Source organism: Gopherus evgoodei, chromosome 1 (assembly GCF_007399415.2).
Source record: "Gopherus evgoodei ecotype Sinaloan lineage chromosome 1, rGopEvg1_v1.p, whole genome shotgun sequence".
Lineage (NCBI taxonomy): Eukaryota > Metazoa > Chordata > Testudines > Testudinidae > Gopherus > Gopherus evgoodei.
This window is the reverse complement of record NC_044322.1, coordinates 23549852-23574729: the sequence shown is the minus strand read 5'-3', so window position 1 is coordinate 23574729 and position 24878 is coordinate 23549852. Positions and strand designations below refer to the sequence as shown.

At 42.3% G+C, this 24878-nt stretch overlaps 1 protein-coding gene across 1 annotated transcript in view; it reads right to left on the bottom strand.

The window, feature by feature from the left end:
• HEPHL1 (hephaestin like 1) overlaps nucleotides 1–24396 on the bottom strand; it is a 60849-nt gene extending 36453 nt beyond the window's left edge. The window contains 7 exon segments of the mRNA XM_030559679.1: nucleotides 5830–5998; nucleotides 7994–8248; nucleotides 9788–9967; nucleotides 10080–10292; nucleotides 12852–13096; nucleotides 24170–24291; nucleotides 24293–24396. Of these exon segments, the coding sequence (XP_030415539.1) occupies nucleotides 5830–5998; nucleotides 7994–8248; nucleotides 9788–9967; nucleotides 10080–10292; nucleotides 12852–13096; nucleotides 24170–24291; nucleotides 24293–24340 (1232 nt within the window). The 5' untranslated portion in view covers nucleotides 24341–24396.
• Between the last annotated feature and the right edge of the window lie 482 nt (nucleotides 24397–24878).

Genomic DNA, 24878 nt, shown 5'->3' with positions numbered 1-24878 from the left:
GGGTCATCTAGTCTAACCCCCTACCAAAATGCAGGATTTGTTGGGTCTTAACCATCCAAGACAGATGCTATCCAGCCTCCTTTTGAAAATCTCCTGTGAAGGAGCTTCCACAACCTCCCTAGGCAGTCTGTTCCATTGTCCTACTATTCTTACAGTTAGGATTAAATCTCAGGAAAATCTTCTTAAATCTGTTGTGCTGTAGTTTGAACCCATTGCCTCTTGTCCTGTCCTCTGCGGCAAGAGAGAACAACTTTTCTCTATCTTCTTTAAAAGTAGCCTTTCAAGTATTTGAAGCCTGCTATCATGTCCCATCTTAATCGCCTGTTTTCCAGACTCAACATATCCAGTTCCCCCCAGCCTTTGCTCATATAGCTTGCATTCCATCCCTTTGATCATCTTTGCTGCTGGCCTCTGGATCCTTCCAGTTTTTCTACATCCTTTCTATACACTGGTGACCAAAACTGGACACGGTACTCCAGCTGAGACCTAATCAACGCTGAGTAGAGTGGTACTATCACCTCCTGTGACTTGCATGCTATGCCTCTGTTAATGCAACCTAAAATCACATTTGCTTTTTTTGCAACAACATCGCATTTCTGACTCCTGTTGAGGTTGTGATCCACCACAACTCCTTTCCAGCAGTGCTGCTGCCAAGCCAGTTATCCTCCATTTTGTATTTGTGCATTTGGTTTTTCTTCCCTAAGTGTAGCAACTTACTTTTGTATTTGTTGAATTTCATTTTGTTGTCTATAGCTCAGTTCTCCAGTTTATCAAGATCCCTCTGAATTTTAGCTCTATCCTCAAAAGTGTTGGCAAGGCTCCCTTTGTGTCATCTGCAGATTTGGTCAGCATGCTCTCTATTCTTACATCCATGTCATTAATAAAGATATTAAACAACACTGGACCCAGAACAGATCTCTGGGGATCTCACTTGGGACCTACCTCCAATCTGACATAATTCCATTAGTAGTTACTCTTTATTTGTGGTTGTTTAACCAATTATGTATCAATTTAATGGTAGTTCTGTCAAGCCTGCATTTCTCCAACTTATCAGAATGTCATGTGGGACTGTGACAAAAGCCTTGTAGAAATCCAGATATATTATGTCCACCACATTCCCCCATCCACCAAAATAGTTACCCTGTCAAAGACGGAAATCAAGCTGGTTTGGCATGATTTGTCCTTAGTAAATCCATGCTGTCTGCCCACCTTCTCTATTGAGCAGCTGACCCACACTATCCTTGATTTTTCTTTTTTGTCTGACGTGTTTGAAGAACCCCTTCTAGTTGTCTCTAATATTTCTTGCCAGCTATAACTCATTCTTTGCCTTGGCTTTCCTGATTTTTTCCTTACACATTCATGCTATTCCCATGTATACTTCCTTGGAGACATGCCCCTCCTTTTATTTCCTGTATGTATCCCTTTTGGTTTTTGGATAACTAAAAAGCTCCTTGTGCAGCCACATTGGCCTCCTATGGTGCTTCTTATCTTTTCTCTGCGTCAGACCAGCTTGATGTTGAGCCTCCAGTATTACATCTTTTAGGAACTGCCAACCTTGGCAGCTAGCCCCCTTTGACTCCTTTTTTTCCTAATTGGTGTTTTCATGGAACTTCTTGCCTACTATTTCTCTGAGTTGGTTGAAATCCAGTGTCCTTTTTGAATTCCAGTGTCCTTGTTTTGCTGTTCTCATGTCTTCCTTTCCATAGGATCTTGAATTCTAACAGATCATGATCACTTCCTCCCAAGTTCCTGACCACCTTCATGTTCGCAACGAATTCTTCCCTGTTGGTCAAAATCAGATCCAAAACGGATGACCTCCTAGTTGTTTCCTCAACTTTCTGAATGAGAAAGTTGTCCCTGACATATGCTATGTTATGTTTTGTTGTAACAGTCTTCCAACAGCTATCAGGAAAGTTAAAATCTCCCATTAACACTAGCTCATGTGTGTTAGTCTTGTTGCCTGCTTGTAGAATGACTCATCCACTGTCTCCCCCTGATGTGGTGGTCTATAACAGACCCCCACCCATAGCATCACTGTTGTTCTTTCCCTTTTTATCCTCACTCAGAGACTCTCGGTAGGTCTGTCGCTCACTTCCTCTTGGACCTCAGAGCAAGTGTATACATTCTTGATGTGCAGCGCAACACCTCCTTTTTTCCCATACCTATCCTTTCAGAACAAGCTATAGCCCTCAGTGCTGGTACTCCAATCATGGGAATTGTCCCACTAAGTCACTGTAATGCCAATTATGTCATAATTTTATTCATATACCATGACTTCCAGTTCATCTGGCTTGTTTCCCATACTACTTGCATTTACATACAGGCATCAAAGATATTTTGATGAGTGCCCTCTTGCTTTTCCTCTCGTCTTTTCAATGCAGTTGTGATTTCTAGTCTCTTCTCCAGAAATTAGCCCCTTTCACCTGTCATTCATTATTTGAGCCTGGATGCACACTGGATGGATTTTTGTCACCATTCCATGTAGGACCTAGTTTAAAGCTCTCCACATCACATTCACCTACACTGAGTAACAGAGTACCAAGGCTGAAGTGTGTAACATTTGGACATTGATACCCCATGTTGCTCCGGCCAGTTTTCCAAGCAGGTTGTTGAGCGTTTTGACCTTAGTTATCAGAGGGTAGCCGTGTTAGCCTGGATCAGTAAAAGCAGCAAAGAATCCTGTGGCACCTTATAGACTAACAGACGTTTTGGAGCATGAGCTTTCGTGGGTGAATACCCACTTCCTCAGATGCATGTAATGGAAATATCCAGGGGCAGGTATATATATGCTAACAAGCAAGCTAGAGATAACGAGGTCAGTTCAATCAGGGAGGATGAGGCTCTGTTCTAGCAGTTGAGGTGTGAAAACCAAGAGAGGAGAAACTGGTGAAATGGCTTGCCAATTACAGAACCAGTTTCTCCTCTCTTGGTTTTCACACCTCAACTGCTAGAACAGGGCCTCATCCTCCCTGATTGAACTGACCTCGTTATCTCTAGCTTGCTTGCTAGCACACATATATATACCTGCCCCTGGATATTTCCATTACATGCATCTGAGGAAGTGGGTATTCACCCACGAAAGCTCATGCTCCAAAACGTCTGTTAGTCTATAAGGTGCCACAGGATTCTTTGCTGCTTGACCTTAGTTGTGACCATCTTAAAAAGACAGCAACAAAGGTCAAAAGGCACAACAATCTGCTCGGAAAACTGGCCAGAAGGACACGAGGCGCCAACACCCAAACGCTATGCACTTCAGCCATGGTACTCTGTTACTCAGTGGCAGAGTGCACTTCAGTATGGGCTGGCTCATCCCACACAAGGATGATTGATGTATAACTTAATTGCACCATTCATATTATTCCAGGCACACTTAAATCTACTCGTCTACCATGGTTACGGGTTCTCTGCAATATTATTCCATCCAATGTTTGCAGAGAGGAAAGTATAGCAAAGCTCATGACAAAATTGTGTAATATGCCACATCTAATGTTAACTTAAGCCTTGTTTAATCCAGCATATGGTTGTCCGCCTTCACAGCACCTGTTGTGGATAAATTTACCAGGTAAGTGATTTACGGCAGAGGACATGTAGCAAGCTTCATGGTGCGCAGAGAAAGTGACAAATAATTATCTTGTCTCAGACCCCACTCAGTGTTAATCCACATTTGATTTACCATAAAGGCAATGGAGCCTTCTCAACCGGTTTTGTACCGGACATGGAATTTGTGCTGCAGCAGAATTTCAGTGGCATTTTGGAGACAGTCCACCATGTCAATGTGGGCAGCCACAAACCATGACATGCGTTGGTGAGGACTGCAAAATGACTCCACTTCCTGGAGGTCTTTGTGCCTTGAACATGGTTGATAAGAATGCTGTGGCTTGGCTTGACCAGACTGCATATACCAAATAAAATAATCAGGTTGCCAGACAATGTCCAAAGATGCTCTCCCCACTGTTTGATAGATGGAGCCCGTCTCATCACAGTAATCCTCTTTCCTGGAACATCAGCTCATTGTCAAAGAAGCCAAAACCCTCTCACCAACACAACCTGAGTAGCCACACATTTACTTCCACTATTCGATAGTCTCTGCCCAGGCCTTTTCCTTCAACAAGGTGTGTGTACTGAACCAGTGCTCCAGTGTTGTGTTGAGGTGTAGAGCAACTGGAGGAGTCACTTTTTAGATGAGAGGTGTAGTGATGTGGTTGCTTACAGAGCACTCCCTCGTGGCCAGGGGTCCCATTACAGGTACCCTGCCCTTACTAGCCCCTCTTAGGCCCCTTACCTTAGGGCAGTGGTGGGCAACCTGCGGCCCATGGGCCATATGCAGCCCGTCAGGGTAACCACTGGCAGGCTGTGAGACAGTTTGTTTACATTGACCATGCGCAGGCACGGCCACCTGCAGCTTCCAGTGGCCGCGGTTCACCGTTCCTGGCCCATGGGAACTGCAGGAAGCAGCGCAAGCCACAGGGACATGCTGGCTGCTGCTTCTGGCAGCTCCCATTGGCCAGGAACAGCGAACTGCAGGCACTGGGAGCTGTGGGCGGCTGTGCCTGCTGATGGTCAGTGTAAACATACTGTCTGGCGGCCAGCCAGCAGATTACCCTGATGGGCTGCATACAGCCCGTAGGCTGCAGGTTGCCCACCGCTGCCTTAGGTAGGGTGACCAGATGTCCCAATTTTCTAGGGACAGTCCCGATTTTTGGGTCTTTTTCTTATATACACTCCTATTACCCCCCCACCCCATTCCGATTTTTCACATTTGCTGTCTGGTCACTCTAGCCTTAGAGCATGTCTACACTGCAATCAAAACTCCACGGCTGTCCCATGCAGCTTACTCAGGCTCACGGGGCTCAGGCTGCAGGGCTATTTCACTGCAGTAGACTTCTGGGCCCAGGTTGTAGGACCCTGAGACATAGGAGGGTCCCAGAGCTGAATGTTAACACTGCAGTAAAACTACCTCTTAGCCCAAGCTCCATGAGCCCAGTCACTTGGCACAGGTCAGCTGCAGGTGTCTAATTGCAGTGCAGATATACCCTTACATGCTCCAGACAGTCTCTGCTGTGGCTCACAGCAGCCCTTTCTGGGACTGATTTAATGTCAAATAAAGTTCACACAAACCTCAAAAGTCCTTAACCACAAACTAATCCAAAAGGTCCTCAATGAGTCCCCTGCACAGAGTTCAAAATCGTAAGCCCCACCTATCTAGCAGGAGCTCTGGCACTGCTGTCTTACGCTTACTTTCTCAACCTGACACTCCTGCAGCTTCTCGCTACCTTTTACCCTGGGATCAACTGATTCAACCCAGGTGTGGCTCATCAGGGCTTCGGCTGGTTACATTTCATGGGTGAGCAAAGTTTGTTTATAAATTGGGGTTATAACACAAAGGAGTGAGATACATGCTATTTGGCATGAAAGGGCCAGTTACATGTATTAATATATCTAGAAAACCAAGTTAACAAATCCATGCTCACTCTGTGTTACATTCTAACTCAAGGCAAGACATAAGAGAGTGTAAACATTAGAGGGCAGGACCTGTGTCATCCTACGTGTCTGTACAGCACCTAGCACAATAGGCCCTTGATCCTGATTAGGGTCTCTGGGCAATATCCTAGCACAAAATCTCATCATCATCATCATCAACAGAAATTAAAAAAAAGATTTCACATTATGGCAACCTGTGACAGAATGGCTGAGATTATCAAAGGATTTACGGGAGCTGAACACCCATTTTAATGAATGGTAATCCAGTGTACAAATCTGCTACAGAGGTGTGAAAATCCACCCATACTCTTTACATTAAAAGTCTGAATGAAAGGCTGGGATACATACCTGCCAGTGGTATTCAAGGCCTGCCCCGTGAATTTATCATAGCCTTCAGGGCCGTAGTTCCATAGCACACTTTCCGCAGCAATAAAATATCTTCTTTCCTGACCAGTCAATGAAGGCTGAGAAACATTTTTATGGCAGATCTGAACATTATACAGCCCCTTCATACCAGCTAAAGTGTAGAAAAAAACCCACAAACAGTTCTTAAGACAGTGCAAGTTTCACCATTTCAGGCATCTCTTTGCACAAAGTTAATGTACATTAGCTTCAGTAGAGGAAGGTGAACTACATGGACTGTGAGAAATGACAGATTATTCGGATAAAATTATATTTTGAAAGAGTTCCCCAGTTTATATGGGGTTGAATTCTACCACTGTTACTTGTATTTCACAGTAATACCATTGAAATCAAAGGGACTAGTCAGAGGCCTAGATCCTCAAAAGTATTTATGCGCTTAACTCCCATTGATTTCAGTAAGGATGGCAGAACCTGGCCCTTAGGGTCTGGTCCTTTGAGGCACTGAGCACCTCCTGAAAGGTATGACGTATCCTCACCTCTCACTGACTTCAGTAGGAATGGAGAGGGTGGGCAGCATCTTGTGGGAGGCACTCAGCAACTTACAGAATCAAGCCTTGATTGCCTGATCCAAAGTTCATAGAAGCCAGTGGGAGTCTCTGGATCAGACTCTGAGATTGTAACTTCTTTGGAACAGGGACTTTATCTTATATTAGGTTTGTACAGTGCTGAGACAATGAGACGCAGAGCCAATTGGGTACTTATGGGCTCTTGTGTAATACAAACAATACTTAATAATAATAGTAAGTTCTTTCATGCAAAGGCCTCTCACTGGCCTCCTAGAAACACAGACCACTTTTATCAGATTTCTTTAAACAGAAAAAGTATGAAATGTTTTACCTGACGTGACATCTTTTAAGTGTAAAAGAGTCTATATCAGGGGTGGGCAAACTACAGTCCATGGGCTGGATCTGGCCCGTCAGATCCAGGATTGTCACCCCCGTGGTGCTGTGAGAACCGTGCCACTCCTAGAAGTGGCTGGCACCATGTCCCTGCGGCCCCTGGGGGAGGGGGGACAGAGGGCTCCGCGTGCAGCCCTTGCTTGCAGAAACCGCCCCCTGCAGCTCCTATTGGCCGAGAAAGGGGAACCATGGCCAATGGGAGCTTTAGGGGAGGTACCTGCAGGTGAGGGCAGTGCGTGGAGCCCTCTGCCTCCCTCCTGGAGCCACAGGGACGTGGTGCTGGCCACTCCCGGGAGCGGTGCGGGGCCAGGGCAGGCAGGGAGTCCCCCTGAAGCCGCTCAAGGTAAGCGGCGCGAGGCTGGAGTCCGCACCCCGAGCCCCTCCTGCACCCCTCACCCCAACCCCCTGCCCTGAGCACCCAACCCCCTGCCCTGAGCCCCCTGCCACACCCCATACCCTTCCTGCACCCCAGTCCCCTGCCCTGAGCCCCCTGCTGCATCCTGTACCCCTTCTTCACCCCAACCCCCTGCCTTGAGCCCCCAACCGCCTGCCCTGAGCCACCTGCTGCACCCCGCACCTCTTCTGCACCCCTGCCTTGAGCCTCGACCCCCTGAGCTACCTACCATACCCCGTACCTCTTCTGCACCCCAATCACCTGCCCTGAGCCCCCTGCACCTCTCCTGCACCCTAACCCCTTGCCCTGAGCCCCTTCCTGCACACCACACCCCCTCCCACACCCCAACCCCCTGCCCGAGCCCTACGTTCATGGCCCTTCATTCAATTTCCCCCTCTCAGATGTGGTCCTCAGGCCAAAAAGTTTGCTCACCTCAGTCTATATTCTACAAGACAGTGCATACAAAGGGCCTGACCCTGCATTCACTGCTCATCAAAAGCCCCAATATGCACCAAAAGTACTGAACTAGGGCTGGATCTGGCACGCCCTTCTTGTGTGAATCATCCTCACTCGCTGATGATTTGGCACCATATAGCTTTTTGTCAATGACTGAAATCAGACTCATGAGATTTATTTGATGAAACAAGTAAGTGTAAGATGTTACTGTCCTGGGAAAATGTAGGCCCACAATTCTACTTCTCCTCGTTGAGATCTCTTTTTTAGTCTGAAACAGGTACTATAAATTATCTAACTTGGCATCTTTCTGGAAGGATTTGCCAGATCTGTATCACTGTACCTTGTAAATGTTCATTTACTTGACAGGTTAACAGCCACTTCCCAACATTCCCTGCAATCATTTCCACTGTAATGAAGGTTGCTGGAAATAGGTTGACGACGTCTGCCCTGTGGCCTTTGTTAATGATGGTGTGGCCATAGAAATACGCAGAGTGGATGTCTATTTCGCTACCTATTCCAATCAAATACCAGGACACGGATTGACCAGCACACATCTCCAAGTTGGGGAGATTTCCAAAAATGTAACCATTAATAGCTAAAAGCAAAACAAAACACAACCCATGAGATACAAAGGAGAAGCACAGATTGCTAGTGACTCTTATTCAAAGAATATAAATGCCTGGTCCTTAAAATAAACCCGCAGAATGTCCATGCTGAGACCTATCCAAAGTAGGCAGTTAAAACCCCCCTCAAAAGTCTCCTTTTCCATTATGCCTACAAAAAACTTGACAACGGTTAGGCCGCTAATGTGCAGAGACCTCATGCTCGCCAATATTGTTTCAGTATTTCTTTGTGCCCTCTCGTCTGTATCCATCTAGTCTATTCTTTCTTATACTTAGATTGTGAACTCTTTGGGGATAGGGACTGTGGGGTCTTGGGGACTCTTTGGGGATAGCACAGTGGGGTCTTGGTCCATGACTAGTCACTACGATAAAACAGATATAAATAATTAATAGCATGTATTAGTTGCAGCTGAAGAACTGTTCTGAAAGGATGAGCGGCTGCTACGACTGAAAAACAGAGGCAATAGTTCCAGGTAGGAAAGAAGAAGGAGCACTTTGAAGTTAAGATCACAGGCCTGGGCATCAAGAGACCTGGATTTCTACCGCTACTTGTTGCAAACTTCCTGGGTGATCTTGGGAAGTCACTTAGGCTATGTTTTCACTGAAATCTGCAAATAAATGGCCTGATTTTGAAGTTAATGGACACTGTGGGTATGCAACACCTCTGAAAATCACAGAATAATAGAAATGTAAAGCTGAACAGGACCTTGAGAGGTCATGTAGTCCATCCTCAGTCCATCCCCCTGTGCTCAGAAAGGACCCAGTATCCTAGTCCATCCTTGACAAGCGTATTGTCTAACCTGTTCTTAAAAGCCCTCATTAATGGGGATTCCACATTTCCATTAACTTCAAAATCTGGCCATTTATTTAGGTGTGTAAATATGGATTTAGGGCCTAACTGTGGGCACTCAGATTTGGAAACGGTTAAGTTAATCTCTCTCTACCTCACCTTCTCCACAAGTAAAGAGACTACAGTGCCACAGCTCACTTCATTAGACCAGATCTGCTGCTGATACAAAGGGCTGTAGTTCCACTGACTGCAATAGTGCAATGCCAGTTTATACCAGCTGAGGATCTGGCTCATTATTTGTAAAGCACTTTTGAGCTTTGGACACTCACCACTTCCAGTAGTGTTTTTATGCAGTACATCTCACAATGCTTTACAAAAGGTCAGTCTCATCATTTCTCTTTTGCAGGTGGGGAAACTGAGGCACCCAGGGGTTAAGCCGTTTGCCAAAGTTCAAACAGCAAGCCAGTGGCAGAGATGGACACAGGAGCCAGGCTTCCTTCCTCAGATCCTGTGCCCTACATACCATGCTGCTTATAGACTTGAGGGGAGGCTTTCTGTAAGTACAATGGGTTAATAGTCTGGCCCACCCTCAGCCTTTCCAATAAACAGAGAAAGGAAAGACATCTAAAAAGCATCTATAAGGAACAGCAATATATTACAGACATGAAAACAGTCTAGTCGCTACTGCATGACAAGGTTGTGCTTGATAGTGGCTGCTCACCATGCATTTTGTTGCTGTTCTTGAAACCTTCATCCTCTTTGTCAACTGTGGTTGGGTCCAAGCAGAAAGCTTTTATATTTGCATCAATGTACCAGCTGAGATTTTCATCTACAATACTATACATCAGGGCAAAGCCTTTAGCAGCATCAGTGCTTTGTATCGAGGAGTCATCTAAACTTCCTAAACAGCAAACAAACAGGAAAGTACTAAAAAATAAACACCTGTAAACAAAAACTATTATTTAGAAGCCAAAACAGGCAGAAGGGCATTCTCAGTATTTTCAGCTCTGTACCTTTTTTACAAACCAGCAATGGTCCGATTAACCCAGAACTGATATCTCGAGGTGTATCAATGTGCGAATGGTAAATCCAAGTCAGGCAGGTTGGGTCTGCCAAAGTGGGGGCATATTCTTTCTTCACTGGCCATGTATATGTATAATTTCCACCAGGAACAACAATATCATCCTCTTTGTCTTTGCCACTTGTTCCATCTGGGTAGAGGGCACCTAATATAAGAAAAAGGGAGTTTAAGGCCAAACATATTGGGAAAATGGGTTACCCTAGATAAGGATGGAATTTCTTCTGTTTGTTACATTTTTTGGAAATAACTTAAAGTATTTCACAAACAGACCAATGACAGCAGCAATTGCAAACACAGAATCATTTACAAATCAAGACTTAATTCTGAGCATAGCCTCCAGAATAAAAAGCCATCACAATATTAGTAAGTATAATTTTCAAAGGACATCATGTCTGGTAACATTGATGTACACCTGATCTGTTTTGAGAGGTTGCCTCTACAGATCAAAGAATAAAAGGTAGAAGCATACACAGTGCAGAAAGACACACTGTCTGTCTGCTTCCATGCTAGTTCCATGCTAGTAGCTGTGCCTGCTGCTGCTCGTATAAAAATCTGCACAAGCTACCTAAGACATCTGCAACGGCAGCTCTTCAGCTGACAGAAGGACTGGCCCATGCACCTGGCTCCCACACCCAGATGCATGCATATGCTCCCATGAAACATCCTATTCCCAGCCATTTAATTTGAGATATTTAAATCTGGGGCTTTGGCCTAGCCTGTTATCACAGATGTGATTTACGGAGGCAAAATCCAGACTAATAAGTAGCTGTGTAACCTAGGATGCCCTTTAGAAGTAATAGTCCATCAGCCTTGTTTACACCTTGCTGAGCTGTCAGCCTGCCCTTTGTCTCTGAGAAACTGGTTTAGTCATTCCCCAGACTTAACTGGAAAATATACTTTTAGTCATCTCAAGTTATGTTTATAACTTCACGTATACAATGCGGCTATGTGCATTTTGCCATGGTATTACTCATCAGCAAATTATGATTTTTTAAATGATGCCTCACACTGCATACCTCACCCAAACATATTACAATAGTACGTAGGGTATGAGCACAGGGTATATTCTGTCGCAATACATAGAGCCATTTTCAAAATTTAGTGCAGAGTTAGATTTTGAATTCAATACTTTCAAGATTTGGGGTGTTGATGGGGATTTTGATTCAGGCCCATTTGTACCCACAGTTGCTAAAAAGTTCACAAAACTCAGAAAACTTTTTGGTGACCCTGGCACAACTTTGAGGTTTCATGATGAAAGTTTTGTACACGTTGTTCCACTGTGATACAAAAACAGCCTCTAGCTAAACTCAGCATCTTGCAGTTTCTCACTGGAATTGTCCAAAGAAGCCAGGTCAGGTCTCTCACACTTCTGTGATGCTGAATCTGAATGATTTTCTTTCAGTTATAAATAAGTGGCAACTAGAGCTGTCAAATGATTAAAAAAAATAGTCGCAATTAATCGTGAGATTAAAAAATGGTTCTGATTAGTTGCAATTTTAATCACACAGTAGCAGAATACCAAAATAAATTTACTATAAATATTTTTGGATATTTTTCTACATTTTCAAATATATTGATTTCAATTACATAGAATACAAAGTGTACAGTGCTCACTTTATATTATTTTTATTACAAATATTTGCACTGTAAAAAAGATAAAAGAAATAGTATTTTTCAATTCACTTCAAGGTCAGCCACAAATGATTGAGCTTGGTGCAGAAATTACTGGGTGATATTCTGTGATGTGTGTTATGCAAGAGGTCAAACTAGGTGATTGTAATTATCCCAGCTGGCTTTAAAATTGTTGAAAATGTTGATGACGGAGGTGAGGAGAAATGCACACAGCAGTAATTTTGCATTCTAACCAATATCCCTCCTTGTGCAAATGACATCACATGTTATAGCCCCACAAGAGCTATAGAAGCTTAGTCATTTGCCCCTGGGAGTTGTGTATATATAGAGAGAACACATTGCTGGAGCCAAGATCTCTCATATAGACTAGAGAGGAGATTTAGACTGTTCACATTTTACTAAGAAAAGCAACCAAGGCAGGAAGAAGCTATTTTCTAAAAATGAAAAAACATAATAAATGAGAATTTTCCTTTTTTAAGTTACTGGTTAATGATACTGGCCAGTTTATTAGGAACTGATACAAAGTTCATTAAGGTCAATGGAAAGTTCCCCATTCACTTCAATCAGCTTTGGACCAGGCCCTTATCCAGTATATTCACTGCACAAAGGGAAGGGGGTAGGAAAAAAGAGAAATTGAGACAGAACAAAATGATTATTTATTATTTGCATGAGTGCGGCACCTAGAGTCCCAGTCATCGACCATTGTGCTAGGTGCTGTGCAAATACAGAACAAAATGATAAATTGCAAGCTCTTTGGGGCAGGGACTAAATATAAGAAATAAGCAAAGAAATAAGCAAAGACAGGGGAATACAAGGAAAAATGAGACAATATTGCTGAAATAGACAAGGCAGATAACGTCGGGGGGAAGAGGTATAAAACACTAAATAGAGTGAAATAATGTGAGGGGTGGCAAACATAAAGTTAGCACCATAGGGTTTTTTGGGGTGGGGTGGTGGTAGGAATTACTTAGGAACAGAAAGAAAAGGAGAGGCAGCAGAGTAAGGAGGACAGGGCAAGGGAGGAGAAGGCAGAAGGGGCAGGTGTGGAGTGAAGCTGAGAACTGGTGTTTACCTTCAGAATCTTTGTAGTAGAAGAGACCATGTGGATGCAGAGAATATGGACGGAAAGCAAAGTTCTTTAAGTGAACAACGAGGATATCCTCTTCTTGAGCCTTCATGACTGGACCAAGGAAACCCAGCCAGGATGGCTTGGGGATCTCCTGTGTGTAGGTACCATCTGTGAACTCTTTATAAACAGCTTTCTTGTAAATACGTCCTATTCTGTTGGCTCCTCTCTTCACAAACTCACTCGCATGTCTACAGAATGGAGGGGGAAATAGTTTAAAGACAGAATTACTCTTTTTTTAAAGTTACGCAAAAGTTGGTGCTTGCTATTCATGCAAGTGGTTCCTCTGAACTTAGGGAGACCATTCAGAGCTACTCAACCCGAATAAAGGCTGAGGAGTCAGCTCCTACACTACTGTACTACATTGATGAAAGTTTCCTCCTATGTAACAGTAGTTGTCATGCTATGAGGGCTGGCCTTAAGCACAAGCAAGACAAACAACTGCTTGAGGTCTTGCCATTTAGGGGTTTCTGTGTAGTGCCAGAAGCTCATCACTCAATTCCCACTTCGACAAAAGAAGACCAAGGAAGAAAGTCCACAGCTTGATCCCCAGCTGCTCAGGAGGCCCATAAAAGCAAGCAAGCAAAGCATAGTCCCCACTCTAGCACTGGGAAAAGAGGATGAATTAATTCAGGCACCAGTTTAATAGATTTCGTAGATTTCAAGGCTTGAGGAGGCCATTATGATCATCTGGTCTGACCTCCTGCATAACACAAATTAAACAACCTCAGCATAGTTCTCCTTCAAGCCCATAACTTCCATTTGATCGGTGGATGAGAATAGGAGGATGAAGACCTGAATTACAACTCCCATGAAGCACTGCAGCAATATTACAAATTGAATATTTGAGGGTTTGGCTTAAATTTTTCAGTATTTAATTTCTGTCAAACAATCCAAATTTTGCAAGGAAAAAAAAGAACACAATTTTTGACCAAGTGGGTTACAGAAATCTAAGAATATTGTGTCAATCCAGTTACCTTTAGCAGCCACAAATGATGTCTAATTAACAAGAACTATTTTCCATAAAACCATATTAACTAGCATTAATTATGCTATCTTTTAAATTTTTACTGAGTGCATCCCATATAAGCCTTTCCATAATTTTTGCCCAGAATCTATGCTAAGGTCACTGGCCTGTTAGTTTTGCAGGTCATCTGATTCACTGCTTTAAAATACTGGAGCAACATTAGCTTTTTCTAGTCCTCAGGAACTTTCCCAGTGTTCCACGATTTGTTAAAAACCATCATTCGTTTAGAGTGCGCCTTGGCCAATCTTTTACGACTCTTCTGTATAATAGAATACATCATCCTTCTTTTAAATATAGACAGAAGCATACGTTGAATATTTCTGCCTTTTTTACATCATGATTGATAATTTTATCATCTTTGTCTAGATCGAACCTATACCATTCATTGAAACTAGGGGTAGCATCAGACCTCCAGCATATGTCCCACAGACTGAAATCTCCCACAATAACATAATTTTTCTTTTGACACATTGGTACATAGATGTGTAAAGAACTGCTCGGCTGTTTCCTTCATCTGATTTGAGGTTTATAGCAGACCCCTGGTAGTGCCCATCCTGTGATTTATTAGTTAGTTCATGATGCATAAACATTTCAGATCCCATCCTTCTGAACTATCAGTTACTCTAAAGCCGTAATGGTATCTTTAATGTAAAGTACCACCAACCTCTATTCTCTTCTATCCATTCTATCCCTTCTGAATAGAATGTATCTAGTGATTTGGACACACCAGTTCACATGAATGATCCCACTAGGTTTCAGTAAGACCAGTCTTATCAATGTCTTTTAATAAATTAGTATTTTAATTCCTCTTTTGTATTATCCAGGTGCTATCATTGGTGTGTAAACAACTGAAGAATTTTCTTCTCTTTATATCCTTTTGATCCTTGATATTTTACATTCATGGTATCTTGAATATGAGTTTTATGCTTGACCTTATTGTTTTCCTTCTTAGCACCCTGTCCTGTAGATGCTAGTTTAAAATTCTCCTACCTACTCTAGTTGGTCTGCTACACAGAAGATTGGTTCCCATTCTATTCAGATTGGAGATAGCTCAAGTCACATACCCTCTTCTACCTTAGGTGGACCAATGTTCCATAAAACCAGACTGCTCTATTTTATACCACGTACTTGGGCCAACAGTTTATGTCCAGCATCTTCTTGCTGTCTGTCTTCTCTCATTCACAGGAAAGGAAGGATCCCCTGAGAAGAGTCATCAGACCTTTCCTCTTCTTTCTAAGATCCTGGATGCTTTCGATGTTCCATGAAGCAGTGTCATTCATGCCAATATACATCATCATAGGGAGGTGTGGAATCTCCAACCGTAGAGGTTTTTAAGACCTGGCTTGACAAAGCCCTGGCTGGGATGATTTAGTCAGTGTTGATTCTGCTTTAGCAGTGGGTTGGACTAGATGACCTCCTGAGGTCTCTTCCAACCGTAATCTTCTATGATTCTATGATAACCAATGGAGTCTTGCCCACAATCTTCAGAATCCCATCCAGGTTTTCAGTGATGTGTATGGTCTGGCTGTCCTTCTGTCCCCTGCAGAATGTCTTGTCCACTCTCCTTAATATCAAGTCCTCATTGAGGTTTGTCTGTGGTCTTCATTTGGGTATGCTTGACATTCTCAACAGCTGGGCTGAGCATCCATCCACAGGTGTGTCCAGTGGAGATCCCTGTTCTTTCCCTTCAGCTGAATCTTCCAATATATTCTTTGTAGCTTCTGCATGAACTGCCTGAAAGTGATTAGATACCTCTACATGCATTCATTCACCCTAGTCCTCTTTCTTCTGGTGGGTACAGATTGCCCATCTGCTTCTGGCTGTGTAAAATCCTGCTTCTCTGTCTTTGCTTGGTTACAAACAGCTAAGTCTTCTCTCTGTTTTCCACTCTCTTCTGTTTCCTGGAAACCTGTTCATTCTACAGATAGATCTGCAGTGTGCTGCCTCAATCTGGCTGTCCAACACTCTTTTGCTTCTCTAGCTAAACAGGCTCACTAGCTGCCTTTCCAGATCTTGACTCTTCTCCTCCAATACGACATCACCTGGCAACTTTTGCAAAGAGCATCTCTTTCTTCAGGCAGGACCACAACTGGCACTCCTTGCAATCATGATAACGTTCCATCATTGGCAATCCCTTGTTCGGTATGTAGAGTTGTCCCTGTAGACAAAAATCTCTAGACTCCCTGGAGAGAATAAATATCCTACATTTCCTCCTGCAAACATGCTCAGGACTTGTCTTATTAGCCTCCTCTTGTTTGCCTGCACAGGTATTTGGTTGGAAACTGACTGCCACTAGCAGTCCGATTGACTTCAGTTAGACCAGTCACTTATTTAAAGTTATGCACATTGCTTAAGTGCCTTGCTAAATCAGGCCCTGAAGGCCTTGTTCAGACTCTGGCAGCTTGGGCTCTATGCAAATCCTTAGGCCATCTTGATTTCATTTTCCCAATTTATCATTTCTAGCAATTCTTAAGCCCCAGCAGGCAACTTCTGCTTACACACATGGATGGAGGAGGAGAATGTAACTTCAAGGAGTTATCAAAAGGGAACAAACTGCAGCCTTTTAGAGTTATTACTGATTTAATTTCAGCTTCCCATTCCCTCATAAGTGCTATAATTGATATATTATTCCAAAAGGAATTGTGAGTAAAACGCTACAGCAATAAATATTTCACCCAGAGGACACTACAACTAGCCATGCTGATACTCAGGTCATACAATAATGTTTATGAGTTAAGTGTAATGTCAACACCTATTTCACCCATCAGTCACAAAGAGTATTTGCCAAGGATTGTCACCTTAAATGAGATTAGGTTGCCTTTGATCTCAAAGTCATAATACTTGATTTAAGATTGGCAAGTTTAACAATCACAGGATAGGAACCATCTGTTAACTCATAGTGAAACTACTGCACCAGCACAGATATCTATTAAACAGGCATTTACATGGCGGAAGTTTTGAGTATGCAAGTGTTCAGCATGAGGACCTTAATTTGTTAGCATTTTTCTTATATAAATGTCAACTTTGATTGTAGCAAAAATTATCTGGATTTCAAGTTATGCTGTTCATTGTAGCTATCACAGTGAAGAGTACTATAGAAAACCCTAAGAGAGAGAGACCTTGACCATGACAAAAAACAAGACTCGCCCAGTATCGATACAATAGCTTCTGGAGATTTGGAGTAAGATTCCTCTCTGGTGCAATTCCAATGGCCCTTTGAGTTTATGCTGTCACTTGACGTTACAGTGATCTCCACTGAAATGTCAGCATTTGTCATTATATATATTATTTATATTACCATAGCACATAGGAGCCCCAGTCATGGACCAGAGCATCATTGTGCTAGGTGATGTACAAACGAAGAACAAACAGACAGTCTCTGCCCCAAGAACCTTAAGATTTAAGTACAAGACAAGAGACAATGGATGCATACAAACAGATGGGGAAATAAGGATAAACAATGGGACAATACTGGTCAGCATGACAGGCAGTGGAATCTGTACAACAACAACCTAACCATTGTCAAGATTTCCTGGCATCATGATAACATTTGCTAACAGTTACCAGACAGGGGTCGTTTGAGTTTCCCCCTATACTTAGTCTAGAGACTAACTGTAGCATCTACATACAACTGAGTGGTAACTGTAGGTAAATGTGGATTTTTAATGGCCACCATATTACTACCGTCATGAAGGTTGAGCATTAGTCTTCTTTTAACAACCACCATTTTCAAGGTTTTCACCTCAAAGCTCTGGCTATGTCAGGCTTTCCACACTTTAATTTTCTGTTTCCCATGCTTTCCCCACCTTCCCATATATCTTTCACTTATATGCTAGGCTTTGTTTCCTTAAAATTTCCCCGTGACACTCTGTATCTCAGGGGAACACCCTGCACCCCCATGTTCATCCTTGTAATATGACTGTATGGTATCCAATGCAGTTTGTCATGTCGGGTGTTTTCAGAAGGCTCATGATGCACTGAGCATTGTTATAGTAATGTTATAGGTTGTAATTTCATGTATACAGTTATGAGGCTGAAAATGTGTCCTCATGGCTTAAAATAAGTCCAGGAAAAACTCTCCAGGAACAGAAGGGCAGTTCACACCTCATCAGGGCATGTATGGTAAAAACCCAGCCCAGCCTTAAAGGAACAAAGTACACTGACCTAAGCAGCAACAAAGGATCTGTTGGACTCTCGAGTGAGTCATCTCCCTTCCTTTGGTCAGTGTGGGACTACAATGAGGCAATGCTCACCTGACTCTGAAGGGGGTGGGGGCAAAGCCAGAGGGAAGAAAGAAACACGATAAAAGGGAGAGCCGTTTTCCATGCTCTTCCTCTCTCTTCCACCTCCATCAACAGACATCACCATCAAGCAATCAAAGGGGAGAGCCTGGTTGAGGGCAACCAGCCAGCCTGTGGTGTGAAGAATCTAAGTTTGTAAGGGCATTGAAAGTGTTAAGATCAGCTTAGAATGCATTTTGCTTTTATTTCATCTGACCAAATCAGACTTGTTGTGCTTTGGACTTATAATCACTTAAAATCTATCTTTTGTGGTTAATAAATTTGTTAGTTTATTCTACCTAAAGCAGTATGTTTGGTAGAAGCATGTCAGAGACTCCCCTTGGGATAACAAGCCTGGAACATATCAATCTCTTTGTTAAACTGATAAACCCATATAAGATTGCAGCATCCAGTGGGCATAACTGGACACAGCAAGATGGAGGTTCCCTAGGGTTGTGTCTGGGACCAGAGATATTGGTCAGGCTGGGGAGGAGTTTCACTGAAGAACCCATGCCTGGAGGCATTTTTTCAGAGGCATAATGCAAGAGAGCATCCACTGAGTGTATCCTGAGCTTTCCCCAGCACATCCATATGGCCACAGCTGGCTTGGGTCAGCTGACTCAGGCTTGCAGGGCTAGGGCCTGCTTGGGCCATATAGATGTTTGAATTCGGACTAAAGCCCAAGCTCTGGGACCCTCTACCCTCACGGGGCCTCAGAGCCCAATCTTGATTTAGTCCCAAGTGGAGCACAGGATCTGGTCCATGAGATTAATATAGGTCAACTGCTCAAAGTAGCAACCATAATATAATTAAATTTAACATTTTTATGGTGGGAGGAATACAAAAGAAGCCCACCATAGTAGCACTTCCCTTCATAAAGGGGAACTATACAAAAGTGAGGAAGCTTGTTAAATGGAACAGTCACAAGAGTTGAAATGCCTGAAAGCTACAAGGAAAGTTTTTAAAACATCATAACGGAGTCTCAAATTAAATGTATACCCAAATTAAAAAAAATAGTAAGTGGACCCAAAAATGCCACAGTAGCTAAAGAACAGAGTAAAAGAGTCAGTTAGAGGCAAAAAGGCATTAAAATTGGACGTGAAATCCTACTAAGGAAAATAGAAAGGAGCATAAATTCTGGTAAGTCGGGTGTAAAAGTATAATTAGGCAGGCTGAAAAGAAGCGCAACTAGCAAAAGTCTCAAATTAACAGCAAAAAGTTTTTCAAGTACATTAGAAGAGGAAGCCTGCCAAAAATCAGTGGGGCCACTGAACAATCGAGGCAGTAAAGGAGCACTCAGAAAGACTAGGCCGTTGCAGAAAATCTAAATTAATTCTTTGCCTCAGTCTTCACTGCAGAGGATGTGAGGTAGATTCTCACACCTGAGCCATTCTTTTTAGGTAACAAATCTGAGGAAACTGTCTCAGATGAGGTGTCAATAGGAAGTTTTGGATGAACTGTTAAATTAAAAAATAATAATGAAACTGCAAAGCTACTAACTGTGGTATGTAACTTAAATTAGCCTAACTTCAGTACCAGGCAAGCTGCGTGAAACTGTAGGAAAGAACAGAATGATCAAACACACAGGTCAACACAATTTGTTGGGGAAGAGTCCACATGGCCTGTGTAAAGGCTTCACCAATCTCTTAGAATTCTCTAAGGGGGTCAACAAAACGTGAACAAGGGTGATTCAGCAGATATAGTGTACTTGGACCATCAGAAAGCCTTTGACAAGGTCCCTCATGAAAGGCTCTTAAGCAAAGTAAGCAGTCATGGATAAGAGGGAATGTCCTTTCATGGATCAGTACTGGTTAAAAGATAGAAACAAAGGGTGGGTGTAAATAGTCAGTTTCAGAATGGAGAGAGGTAAATAGTGGTGTCCCCCAGGGTCTGTACTGGGAACAGTGCTGTTCAACATATTCATAAATCTTCTGGGAAAATGGGGTAAACAGCAAGGGCATAATTTTCAGATTATACAAAATTATTCAGTTAGTTAAGTCCAAAGTAGACTGCAAAGAGTTACAAAGGGACCTCACTAACTGGATGACTGGGCAACAAAATGGCAAATGAAATTCACTATCGATAAATGTAAAGTAATGAACATGGCAAAATATAATCTCAACTATACGTACAAAATGATGAGGTCTAAATTAGTTGTTACCACTCAGGAAAGAGATGTTGGAGTCATTGCAGATAGTTCTCGAAAACATCCACTCAATGTGCAGCAGCAGTCAAAAAAGCGAACAGAATGTTAGGAACCATTAGAAAAGGTACAGATAATAAGACAGTAAACATCATAATATAACTATATAAATCCATAGCACACCCACACCTTCAATACTGCATATATTTCTGATTGCCCCATCTCAAAAAAGATATATTAGAAATGGAAAAGGTACAGAGAAGGGCAACAAAAATGATCAAGGGTATGGAACAGCTTCCATATAAGGAGATATTAAAAAGACTGAGACTGTTCAACTGGAAAAGAGATGACTAACGGGCGACGTGATAGAGGTCTACACAATCACAAATGGCATAGAGAAAGTGAGTAAGGAAGTTTTATTTACCCCTTAACCATAACATAAGAACCAGGGTCACCAATGAAATTAATAGGCAACAGGTCTAAAAACAAACAAAGGGAAGTACTTCTTCATACAACCTAAAGTCAACCTGTGGAACTTGTTGCCAGGAGTGCTGTGAAGGCCAAAACTAGAACTGTGTTAAAAATATTTAGATAAGTTTATGGAGGATAGGTCATCAGTAGCTGTTAGCCAAGATGGTCAGGGATGGAACCCCATGCTCTGAGTGTCTCTAAGCCGCTGACTGCCAGATGCTGGGACTGGATCACAGGGGATGGATCACTTGATAATTGCCGTTCTTTGAAGCAGCTGACATTGGCCAGTGTTGGAAGACAGGATATTGGCTAGATGGACCATTGGTCTGGTCCAATATGACAATTCTTATGTTCTTAGGACTGCACTGGATGAGAATTCAGGCCAGCTTTGAAGACCAGCTAGCTTCAAAAGGGAACATTCCCTAACTGTGTGCACTAGCTCTTTTAAAGAGACCCAGTTTAGGTTGCCTCCTCTATGTCTTAGATTCCCCATCAGTAAAACTGGGGTAAGAATACTTACCTGTCTACATCAGAGGGTTGTTGTGAGCATTAATCAGTCAAGGTTTGAAAATGAAAATGACTGTGTATAGTAAGTACTAAGCATTATTATTTGCAGAACGCTACCTTTTCAAAGAGGTACTGCCCTGTTGTCCATGTCATCTGGAATGGCATGAATCCAAAGGTTTTATGGGACTGGATTATCCTGCAAGGCTTAATACCTTTAGCAATCAATTTCTTATTTAAAAGATTTAAACAATTACTCTTAGGAAGTAATGTCCTGTAAAAATTAGACTACAAAAATAAGCAAAGAGTTAACTTAAAATCCTTAACAAAAAGTTTCTCTGTCTTTGAAATAGGTATGTGAATTAATGTCACTGACTTTAAAGTACATGCAACCAAATTCAGAGAGTCCTGTGCATGAATGGGCACCCTGCTCCAAACAGCAAACTGTACAGGTTAGTATTCAAATAGTCCCAAGGCCAGAGAGCACAAATCATTAACATTACATTCTGCAAGGTGGATACAAACTCTTCCTGGTGTGTGTGAGATTTATAAATATTCTGCACCCCATCTGAAGTTAATTCCTTTCATTAGAGTTCTTCCATCTTAGGAATGAGAGCAGGGAAGCAATCCTCCGCTATCTTGAGCAGGGAAGTGAGAAATTCCAATATGTAACACAACTGCGTAGCCTTCCCAGTGAAAGATTTGGCCACCCTACTCCCTTCCAAATAACAAACTCTGAAATATATTCACGTGTGGAGAACAAGCAGCCACCATGCAGTCTAGGTATGTTAATGACTCTCTTGATAACCCTAGGCAATAAAACCTGGGCCTCCTGAACTAATTGCACAACCTCTCCGCTTGAGCAAAAACACAAAGCCCTTTCTTGCCTCAGTACTGTAGCAGACTCATACTATTTATGAATCAGTCACAGCAGGGTGAAATGTAACAGACAATCAACAATGGGTACACCTGTGAAGCTCTTGTGAAAACTAGTAGAAACAACCTCATTGTGTTTCTTACATTTGGATGCCCATTAGATTGGGGTGAAATGGTTGCAATACGTTCTAAGTACTCAAGTACTGAACATTTTGTTGCTAATTCAAAACTGGTCCTGTTTTCCCAAAATGCTCACAGGAACATGGGACCATTTTCAGTTCTATCACCCCAGCACTATTATTTTTTTCTCACTAAAATGTCATAATTTTTGTGAGTGAAAAAGAGTCCACTTTCTGTGAAGTTGCTGTTTGAAAACATAGTTTTATAGTTTTGCAGTCAAACTACTGTTTTACAAATTCTGCAAAATGGAGAGATTTCTGGGAGCGTGAATGAATTTGCACAACATTTTCTTCAAAGTTGAAGACTTTCATTTGTTAGTCATTCCTCTTTTACCAGAAACAGTGATTATAGAGTGTTATGCCATTTCTTCACCTCCTTCTCCGTAACCATCACATCCATGCTAAAACAAAAAGTGATAAGTCCATTTTTTTTCATTTGCTAATACTGCATTTTTGGTACTTAATGGTAATTAACTGTAAAATTGCATATGTCTTCCACCTAAGTTATTTAAAAAAATACTTTTCCTTGTATTGCTTGAGACTTTTCAAACTAGCGTGAATATATCACTATGGGTGTAGGGAACAATCCTATATTGGCTTGGCATTGCCTAGATAGCTTTCCCAGAGGTCTTTTCCATCTCTAACTTCTACAACAGTACAAAGTTCTGAACTGGCATCACAGTTTACTAGTGTGGACTCCTACACCTGGGCCTCATAGGTTAGGTTTCCTAAACTTTTCTTGCTCTCCTTTGGAATCTCTCCAATATGTCCACATCTTTCCTAAAGTGTGATGCCCACAACTGGACACAGTATTTCAGCTCAGGCCTCACCAGTACCAAGCAGAGCAAGAAAAATATCTCCTGTGTCTTTCTTATCATATCTCTGTTAATACACTCCAGGATATTAGCTTTCTGTGCAACCGCATCACATTCTTGAATCATATTCAGTTAGTGATCTGCTATAACCCCTGATCCCTTGCAGCAGCAATACTACCACCTAACCAATTATTCCCCATTTTGTAATTGTGCATCTGTTTTTTCCTTCCTAAGTGCAGTACTTTGCATTTGTCCTTATTGATTTCACACCAGTTTTTCCAGTCTGTCAAATTTCACCAATTTACAAAAGATTCTCTTCAGTTTTCATTGTGAAAAGCTGTGTTTAGTGGTGGCAAACTGTGACGTCACCTTGGGCCAGCGCTCACAGAAATACACCTCTACCTCAATATAACATGACCCAATATAACACAAATTTGGATATAATGTGGTAAAGCAGCACTCCGGGGAGGTGGGGCTGTGCACTCTGGTGGTTCAAAGCAATTCGATATATTACGGTTTCACCTATAACACGGTAAGATTTTTTGGCTCCCCAGGACCTGATTTCCCACACCAATCCTTGTAAAGTAAAGCTGCAATAAGAAAAACCCTTTAATCCTTTTTGAGAACTGTCAACACCTGAAATTCACCCTTCAATAAACATCACAGCACGCATTCAGGGCCTGCACCCCACCCTATTGTATCAGCAATAAGAGAGATAAGTCATTTTAGACAACAGCAGAGGCCTGATCCAACTCCCATTCAATTCAGTGGGAGTCTCTCCACTGACTTGAATAGAAGTCATATCCAGCCTTAAATGTATATTGCAGCCACACGAGCAAAAGTTTGTGTTTTTTTAACTAAAGTTCAGTGACGGCACAACTTAAGACATTTAAGACAACATTGGTGACCTAAGGATTTTTCTTTAGAGACATCATGAGATCTGATTTACCAGAAACCTGAGGGACTTACTCATCTTCTGTGAGGCTTTGTCCTGTAATCAGATTCTTCCCAGTTGGTGCATAGTCCCAGTTCTCCTCCACAATCCCAACATAATAGGTTCTGGTAGTTGCTTCTACTAACACAAACAGCCAAAAGGAATTTAAGAGGCAGCATGCAGCCACCACACAACACAGAAGGCATTTGTAGGTGTAATTGCAACTCAGGCAGACAGCGTGCAGCAGAGATGGCTCACTCCTCCCTCCCCTTAGCTCTCAACAAGTTATAAATGAGGAATGGACAAAGCAAAGCTCCTCCTATTCAGCAGTTTGGGGCTGGGATAGACAAGAAAGCTTGTGCAAGCAAAACAGGCCCATTGAGGGGGTTGCTATGGTGACAGGACTTTTGCCAGCCCTTCAATGAATGTGTAACTGGCTTATTTTGTTTGCCTTTCAGGCTACAACAAATTAGTGTTTTGGGAAGTTTGGATGCTTGTTAGTCCTTCTTCCACTTTTACCAGAAAGTGTGGTTTGTAATGTTAGGCCAGGTTTTTTTGGTCCTCATCACATCCACATATTTTTTTTTTAAATATTTGCTTTTCATCATTTCTTTAGACTTTTAATCTAGACTCTTGGACTTTGCTTAGTAATTTTAAGTCACTAGAAATTAGGGTGACCAGGTAGCAAGTGTGAAAAATCAGAACAGAGGGTGAGGGGGTAATAGGCGCCTATATAAGACAAAG